General features: G+C 36.8%; 1 protein-coding gene across 2 annotated transcripts in view; it reads left to right on the top strand.

Annotated features, from left to right (window-relative positions):
* Window positions 1-400: 400 nt before the first annotated feature.
* Window positions 401-9,477, top strand: part of CHD1 (chromodomain helicase DNA binding protein 1) — a 50,389-nt gene continuing 41,312 nt past the window's right edge. For both annotated transcript variants that reach the window (XM_072030974.1, XM_072030973.1), the window contains exon 1: window positions 401-600. In XM_072030974.1, coding sequence (XP_071887075.1) covers window positions 548-600 — 53 coding nt within the window. In that variant the 5' untranslated portion in view covers window positions 401-547. The remainder of the gene's footprint in view (window positions 601-9,477) is intronic.

The raw sequence follows: 9,477 nt of genomic DNA, 5'->3' as shown, positions 1-9,477 counted from the left end.
GAGAAGTTACATAAAGGAGCATAAGGGCCTGTATGCTGGGATCTGACTGCAGTTGGGCAAAAAAAGAGACAGGTCTTTCCCTTTGCGCATTTTGTGTATCTTGGTTCTTTCTGTATTTTTTTTAATTAAGTGCAGCTGATAAAAAGACCTGTTGAGAAGAATCATTTCTAATTTTCATAGACATCAGGAAAGATTTTGTTTTCAGATAAGAAACGGTGATAAACAACTAGGAATGAGTAACACAAAAAGCTATTTATCAGTTAAAAAGATAAAATATCAAATGTGATAGATGCCCCCTTTCAGTATTAGTGTGGCACAGCAAGTTGTTTTTGACATTTTTTTCAGTTGAAAACCTCATTTCAAATTTTGTTAATATTTTTCTTTACCATTTTAGGTATTTGGGAAAAAAAAATCTCGACTATCTGCGAAGAACAGTAGACCATACATATCACCCGGAAAACGTACAGTACCAGGAAGTGGATTCTTGACATCCACCTTGTAATCTGAGTGGACTTTTATTTATCTTTTAAACTTCTTAATATTTACAATGAATGGGCACAGTGATGAAGAAAGTGTAAGAAACAGCAGTGGAGAGTCAAGGTAAGCACTCCTTTCAGTTATTCTTGGATGTGTACTCTCGTGTATTTTGTTTACTAAAACTGATTTACATTTGAACTTTGTGCCAAAGCTTCCTGGTTAGCAAGCAAACCAGACTTAGGAGGACTGGCCACGCTTAATCTGCATGTTATGTTCACATTGCTTCAACTACTAATTGTAATGATTATGCTGATAACTTATACAATAAAACTTAAGTAGAAAAAAAAAGCAGCATCAGCATCCAACAGAACAGCCTTACACTTTTAAGGGAACAAAATGTTTAAAGTGTCAAAAGCTGAAACAGGATTGGACAGATAAAGTAAAGCTAGTGTCTGTGAAAGTGCAAGGAGCATATACATAATCTGTGTTGCATAAAACTTTAGCTAGACTGTCTCTAAAGCAGGAGTAATAGGCTGTTATTTTAGTTTTTGATATCTAGTACTTCATGAGGCTTCCTTTTCCATGGTGTTGTTAAAGCAGTGTAACTACAGAAAATGTGGACTATGTATTTGTTTTCCAAAGTGGAAGTCCAATTTTCCAGCTGTTTTTTTAATCTGGAAAAAACAAACACACACAAACAAACAAAAAAGCCAGTCTTCTAATATGGAGTGATATTGAATAGTAGTCCTCTAGCATGTGTGGAATGTTCACTTGGTTGGAATACCCTAGTTAGAACTTCCCTGTTACTGTGCAGGATGTCAGACAATTTGTAGGGGTGAAATTAGAAGTTCTCTTACTAGAACAATGTAAAGTTTAACAAGTGTCTCCTGCACTAAGAAGTTCAGATTTCTAAAACTGGAAATGTGGTAAATGCTGGAGTTTTAAGACAACAAGGCAGACTTGATAATAAAAAGTGATTTTAGACTTCTCTTCTAAGAGATTGTTGTGACCTTGCTGTTAGCCTCGCCATTTGTGATTCTGCGCCTCTTTCTGATCATAGCCTGTTAGTTGATTCCTTAAGTCAAAGGTCATAAAGAAAACTGACTTCTGTGGACATTATGGAAACATCCATTCAGGTAGGAGACAGAAATCTGAATTATTGCTTCAGGTGAAGGAATGCAAGAAGGAGGTAATTGCCCACTGTCAGCACTGGCTGGCCATTAAGCTTGCACACACCACAGTGAGTGGTGGAGTGGAAAGCAAGGGAAGAGAGAGAAGTGTTCAGGTGACGTTCAGCAGACACCTATGATCAGTAAAACTAGACAAACATCAATAACTTCTGGGTATTTTTACTTCAAGCTTTCTGTTGCATGAAGTAATGTTCTAGAAAGATGATAGCCTTTCTATGCTGTGAATAATTTGTACTCTCTAATACGTAGTTCTTGAAGATTTGTGCTTCTGGTAAAGATGATACTGTTCTAGTTAGTGGATTAATTTGTATTTTTTTTCTAGTACGTGGCAAAATAATGCTGGTTACTTTGAAAAATAAAATAAAACGAGCCTTGTCAGATGAGAAGGGGAACACGAACGAAAAAGGTGGTGTGAGCAAGGTTGGTCTTCTGAGCTCTAAGACCTCAAACATTAATTTATCGGAGACAACTCCGATGAATTTTTGTGTAATTTGTTTACTATATGAAGCAGGCAGGCCACCTTGCCAAGGATAAGTAGGAAAACTACTTTATATTAAACTTTGCCTATAAATACCAAGGCTATTTAAAATCTGTAGCAATTCATAAGACTAAAACAAGTAACCATCATAAAAACCTCCCAGCAACTTTGTTGGAAGTAAATATCAGGAACGTTCCCGGTACTTGAAACCTGGTAGTTACAAGACTTAGTTTTTCAAGTTAAAGGTGCTACTGAATCCATCTTTAAAAATTGTAAATTTTTTTTTGTGAAAACTTTTTTTGTTGTTGTTGCTAGACTTGTATCAATTATTAATACTGCAGCCTGTTTCATGAGCATGTATTGGAAAGCCTCATCACGTTTGCTATGTATCATCAGGAAACTCTTGTTTTTGTAAATGAAAGATGAAAACTTTCCATTTTAAGTGATGGAGCCCTTTTCTTTCTTCCCTATTTCCATTATTAAAATAATTATTGTAAAAGGAGTTTGCCACTTATGGGATAGCTTAAGCTGACTTCCGTCTGTTGTTTAGTCTTTTTTTTGTGTGTGTGTTGTTGTTTTCTTTTTGTCATCTTCATAACTTTCCAGAGTTCTAAATATTTTTATTTTTGTAATAGAAAGGAAAATGCGTAAGTCAACTGCAACCTACTGCAAACAAATGCCCATCTGTAATCAGGGAACTGTTGCTGTCTTTAACTTTTAAATCTGGAAGTGTGAATTCTACAGAATGGAAGATCAGTGGTAAAATAGTACAGGGCTTAGTGCATTTTCCTTAACTAAACTAGGGAGAGAAGCAAAATGAGAAAGCAATTGAGAATTGCTTCTGTGAAGAAACTGCAAAGATCAAAGTTTCAAGAATAGGTAGAAAGGAAGATGTGGAGGTGAATATAGTGATAATGCAAGCAGTAGCATTGGTGATAACTAACAAATGTTTAAAAGTTGTTTCGGTTTCCAAATATGATACATACTACACTTGTAAAGTCCATTTGCCCCTCTTTGATGTCTCCTGTAAACTTGCATAGCTGTCATTCTGGTGTGACAACCCTGGTCACTGAAATACAGCTTGATCTGTGGGAGCTGCCAGCACTGCTTTGCAAAGTTAAGAACTGCACTGGATCCAGACTATTAACAAAGACACACAGGCCTCATGGATTTGGCTTGATACTGTTTTAAGGAAATACCTTGACTTGCAGGTGTGGAAAGCCTGTAGAACTGTCAGTATTAGGAGGGCTGGAGAAAGGACCAGCCATAAGCCTTATACATGTATTTCATACGTTGCCAGCATCGTGGTAAGGAATGGTAGCTGTCTTCTGCTCCATGCGACTGGCAGTAAAGAGGATGCATTTCTGAAGCTGGTGAAAGAAACGGCTGATTTGCTATTCTCCTTCCCACTGCTGTATATATTCATCTGGTAGATGAGCAGAACACTTTCCATTGTCGTAGGTACTGAGCCTGAATTTCTGTTTTGCTACAGGTGGCAAAATGCGTCTCTCATGTTTTCATGGTTGAATAAGTTGGGCACTGTTTGGATTTTCCTTGCCTGCGTTAGCAACCTGTGAAGCTATAAATCAGTTTCGGTTCTAGTACCAAACGTGATCAAGGTTGAGACTAAGATAAACACTATCATTTAATCTTATTGCTTGATGTTCTGATTTCTGTGTGATAATCACAGTAGAGTCTACTCTCCAGCTTCTTCTTCACTTGAAATCGCTAGTATGGAATATTTTAAGTAGCTCAAGGTAAAATATTACAGGTACTGTTCATTCAGTTAGCAGGTGAGTTTAGATGTAAAAACTTAATGGCAATTCTCTGAGAAGCTGAGTCTTAAAGTTAGGCAATGCATTTTTTTGTGTAGTGTTCTTGAAAGCATTCTCATTGCAAACTTGAATACAAGTAAATGCGTACTAGTTACCCAGTAATAAGAAAGCTTAATCAGCAAGGAAGGGCAGTTATACCTGAACAGCAAGACAAGCTCCAGGTAGAACAGGGACTGCGAAAGTGAAACATCGGTGTTAATTGAATAGTAATCTGATTTCCCGTCTCTTTGCTCTTCCTATGTTTCCTGTAGAACAAGGTATGGAGGACTTGGGCAGATCTTACTTCTTTGTAGACTGAAAGTGATGTGCTCAGGGCAGCTTATCTGGAAGGTGGCTGGCTGGTGTGCAGTCCAGTAAGCAGCTGCTTACACCAAAGAATTTTACCGTTCTTTACGTATCTGAAAGCTTATGTTAACAGGAGATAGGGATTTTTGTCGGTTTAATTAGTTTCATGCATGTAGTAGTTTGTGGACCACAGAAGATCTGTAAGTAAAGACTAAAGACTTTGTCAACAGGTTTTAGATTGCTGTATAAATTCATACCTTCTCTGAAGATTGAACAGATAAATTAAAAACCACTGTTCCAGATTCTTACTTTTAAGAAATGTAAGTTGGAGTTAAACAGATAGTCCTCAGATGTGTTTGGAGAGATTTTTTTCCCCTCTTGCTCCTTTCCCTTTTTGTAGAAGTTTAATAGGTAATATTAAGAAAAATGTGTGTATATAGCAAGACAGAGTATGTAACTGCATGTAAAGATATACTTTAGTGCAGGAAAATTCTAAGATCAATAAAAATTCTCGAATGATAAAGCAAACTATTTGTAGAATTAACTGTGAAGGGCAAGCAGTAAGTGCTTCTCTTCTATTACCAGTAATATGCTCTTTGATTAGTAAGTTGCCATTCTATCAAGAATTATCTTTTGTGGAATAAAGCATACTAAAGCATGATAAGGTATCCCAATCTAAGTTAAACACTTTTTTTTTTTTTTTTTTTGCTTATCTTAAAAAGCTCAGACAGAATATATATCAAATACAAAGTGGTTTTTTTTTTCCTTTTTTTTTTTTTCTTTTCTGGAAACCTTTCCAGTTTAAAGAAGAAATTCTAAATTCACAGTACAGCTTTCACTGTGTATGTGGTGTAGAGTTGACATTAAGACCCCTGCAGAGCTTACTGTGTTGCAGTCATTGTCTAACCTAACTGGCCTGGAGAACCACTGATAGCTCGTCCTGCCTGTGAGGCATTCCCAGAACTCCTTTGTGCTCTTAATATTTCTGACTTAGAGAAAGGCTTGTGATGTGGTTCACAGAGAGGTGAAAGTTGGTGGATGGAGAATACAATTTTGATACCTTTACTTTGGGGAAAGTTTATAGTAGTGGCATGAGAGAGGCTGTGGGACTATGTACAAATAAAACGTATCTTTAGTTATCCTTTGAGTTGTTGGCATTTGTCAGGAAATACAGTTGAGTTCAGGTTTCCTAGTGGCTGAGGACGGAAAATAATGTTTGATTGCCTGAACCTTGTACTTACTGTCCCTTTTGCTTTCTACTGGTATTGATGAATAAGGTAATTCTTTATGCATCTAAATCAGATTGAGTACGAGTGGTTTTGTGGTTGTTGTTTTGTTTTATTTTTTTAAAATCTCTTAGATAACATTTCCCTGAAGAAACTTAAATGTGAACTTTAAGTTTTAAAACTTTGGCATTTAACATTACTTTTGCTCATTCTGATTGGGCTTTTTACATCTAATTGCTTGTCTTCCTTCAACTTCTGGTTTATTTAAAAAAAATAAATAAATAAAATTGTCCACCAGCATCTCACATGTTTTTGGAAGATCCTGCAGAAATTCACTGAACTTTTTCAATGAATTCACGGAATTCATTTAACTTTTATTTTGCTTAAATTGATACTCTGTTTCCTGATGTTTTTAAAACAGAAGACTCTCTTAAGGAAGCTTAACCTAATGAGTGCACTCTAAATCAGCAGTGATAAATTGTTGTCTCTTGGGTCCATTGTTAACCTAGCCCTCACACAGAGGTCTGAATGCTCAGATAGTTCTCTTGCAGCATAATTTGTGTTGCTTTTCATCACAGGGCTTCCAAGTGCTGTTTGTGAATTAGCAGTCTTTGTTTCTCACTGTGCGTTCATATCAGATGGACCTTGTTTTAAGGGGTAAGCTAGTGAAGCTAAATGTAAGGGTATTGAAAAGATCTAATGACTCTGTGACACAATACTTGGTTTTAGTCTGTTTTGGTGTTAACGATTTGTCTTTTTAGGCCTGTTATCTCTCCAAAGCGTTCTCTAGTTTAATTTCACAGATATTTATGGGGTGGTTGAAAAATTAGCCGGTAAAAAACACGTGCAAAAATTACTCAGTCTTGTGCAAAAATTACTCAGTCTTGTACTTTGAGTAAGCTGTGTTGCTTTTTCTTGCAAAGTAGTTTGAAAATAAATAACTGCATTTAGGGATGCATTATTTCTTAAATATATTGGATGTACCTAGAGACAGTGTGTTTTGTTTTCATTCATTTGTTTGTTGTTTGCTTGTTTAGTGTTTTTAGAAACAAACAAAAATGTCACGGTGTCAGACTACCACACCAAATCAGATTTGACATTGATACTATACAAATGCAGTTAGTTGACTCAAGGACTAGGGGTGAGAGAGGCTTCTTGACTATATATTTTGAAAAGTACACTTTATAAACTTGACCTTGTTTTGTCAGCATGCATGAAACTATACTTTTTCACACAGAAATTCTATCCTGAGACTACACTGTTCATTTTTAATGTATACGATTGCTACTGCAGGTTATTGCTATGTGTTCACTTTGTCGTCATTGCTGTGATTTGTTTGCATAGTAGAGAAGGAGTCTCACTCAAGCAATAACAAAAAGAACGTTATTATTGCTTTATTTATCACACCTGCTTCTATTTCATATTCCTGTGATGCTCCAGTAACTGTTTTGTGCAACCCTGTGTATTGCTGTCTTTGTTTATTATTTTTTTTCAGTAGAACAAAGTACAGTGTATGTAATGAATGATTTCTTATTAAGGAATACCTTTTATCACATGATGCTGTTTTCATTTTACTGTTGCCCCCACTCATCTATCACCAAGTAATACCTATAATTTGCTTGGAGCAAGGGGTAGAAGACTCTTAAATTTAAAAAAGAGATTTACAAAAGCAGGAATTCGGTTTTAAGTAGCGGAGCTAAGTGCCTGGAAGAGCACAAATGCTCTTCTGCAGTTAAAGTTAATGAATATTGTCTTTAGAGATTACATTAACAGAACCTCTGTTCTGTAGCTTCTGTTGCCTAACCCTGTTATTTTCCATGAACATATTATATTCTAGTCTTGATAGTGTTTTTAATTTCTGTTGATGTTTGTAGCTTGGAAGCGCCTTCCTGAGTAAAGAAGGTAGGAAAAAAAAACAAGTTAGACCACAGGATAGAGTTGGTTAGGAGGTCAGCAGTGCAAGACCAGAGCAAAGGGAAGTAGCATGTAGGGTGGGTTAGGGTAAACTGACAAACCCAGAAGAAAGTCAACTGAGAGTGAACCCTTGTATGCTGCCTCTTTCACTGATTATGTGTAAGGTATGGATGATTTTTCTGTGGAAAGAGTTGAAAGAAGAAAGCAGGCTATGACTCTGGATTGTCCAGCAGAGTCTCTGTCTTCACCATATTCAGAAAGGGTAAGGAAAGGTCATCAGTGTTCTAATTTATGCTAGGTGCCTGAAGATAGCAGAGATTTCCTCCTATTTTCCAGTTTCATTTAGGCTTTTTTGGAAGAGGGGAAAAAAAAAGGATACAGGTGCACGTGCAAAAAGCTGGTTGTGTTGTACCCAAACCCTTCTTTTATGCTACTTCAGGTGTCTACAGCATGGTGAGTATGACGTTCTCTTTTGCCTGTTGCTGAACTGTTTCCAATAAAAGCATATTAAGCAAAGGCAATGACCCTGGGCTGTACAGGAAGAAAAGAGGGCGAGAGAGAGGGCACTTGTGTTTCTTTTCAAGCAAGGGGAGTGCTGATGAGCAGAAAACCAGAACTGCTGTTTCTGAGATGTTATTTACATAACAGCATTAGGTAACAGGTAATTATAACAGTATTCTGAGTTGAAGAAATATTTCAGTGTTAATGTGTTAATGGTCCTTGTGTCCTGTTCCTAGGGATTTGATACCAGAATCTCAGTAGTTAATGGTGTCAGTTCAGGTGATGAATTTTGTGGAGGTCAGCAGTGCTACTTTGCACTAATGAGCATTACTGATTGTGAGAAAAAATTAGAAAAATTATGGACACTGCTTAGACTACATCAGATAATATTTCACGCTCTTTAGTTAGAAGGAATTGCTTGTAGACCATGCCACAAGAAATACAGGGAAAATTAAAGAAGCCCACAAATGTGGAAAGGAAAGTGACAAAGGTGTTATGAATACCTGACAGCTACTATCTGTCAGAACTTATATTTTAACATCCTTATTATAGAACCTAGGTCCTGTTTCTTCAGTGCAATTAAACTGGCTGTCATACAGATTATTATTATTTTTATTTTTTTTTAATGGAACATCAATTTTAAAGTCAAATTTAAAAGCAAAGAGAGTGAAATGCTTCTCAGTTGTTGCTTGTTAACTTCTGATGTTTTACAGAAAGTAAACATATTTTCTTTTTAGATTGTATCACCTCTCAGCCTTCTCTTCTCCAGGCTGAAGAGGCCCAGCTCTCTCAGCCTTTCCTCGTAAGAGAGATGCTCTGGTGTCCTAATCATCGTTAGAGTCCTCCACTGGACTGTCTCCAGCAGCTCCATGTCTGTCTTGTACTGGGGAGCTCAGAACTCGACAGACTCCAGATGCGGCCTCACCAGGGCTGAGTAGAGTGGGAGGATTGCATCTCAAACTGCTGGCAACAGCCTTCCTAATGCACCCCACTATATCATCACATAATAATGGAAACGTTTCCAGACGTTTGTATTCAAAATGCTCTCTATAGCATCAGTTCCTTTCAAAAAGCAGCTGCTTTTTCGCTTACTGTTAGAATTTCACCTTTACCCTGAAGGGATACACAAGTGTTACATTCTTCAAAGATTTTGCTTGTTAGCACAGTACTGGTGACCGCTCATTATACAACAAACAAACTAGCCTAAATTCATCACACTTAAGCACTTTCCCATCAGCTAGTGAAGCTTTCTGTGATACAAAAGATTTTTTATGGTCAGTTCCCACCTCATTACAAAGTGTTGTAATGTCTTGTTTTCATTGAATTAACCACATTAATGGCATCCTTCAGCACTTTGTGCAGTTCTAGCTCCAAATTCTTTGTTGTGATGGCTTGCCTGTAATTGATAAAGGGGATGATTTTCATGTGTGGTACTATCTCTATAACCCTTATACCAAATCCTTGTTTTATTCCAGTCAAAGCAGCCACTCCGTCAGTGGTTACATTAGCACAGTTTTTCCATTATTTTTATTAAGGAGTTCATTTACTTTTGAGAACACATCTTCTGTGGT

The sequence above is a fragment of the Anas platyrhynchos genome, chromosome Z (assembly GCF_047663525.1).
Source record: "Anas platyrhynchos isolate ZD024472 breed Pekin duck chromosome Z, IASCAAS_PekinDuck_T2T, whole genome shotgun sequence".
In the NCBI taxonomy this organism is placed as follows: domain Eukaryota; kingdom Metazoa; phylum Chordata; class Aves; order Anseriformes; family Anatidae; genus Anas; species Anas platyrhynchos.
This window is presented reverse-complemented; position numbering and strand designations above follow the sequence as displayed.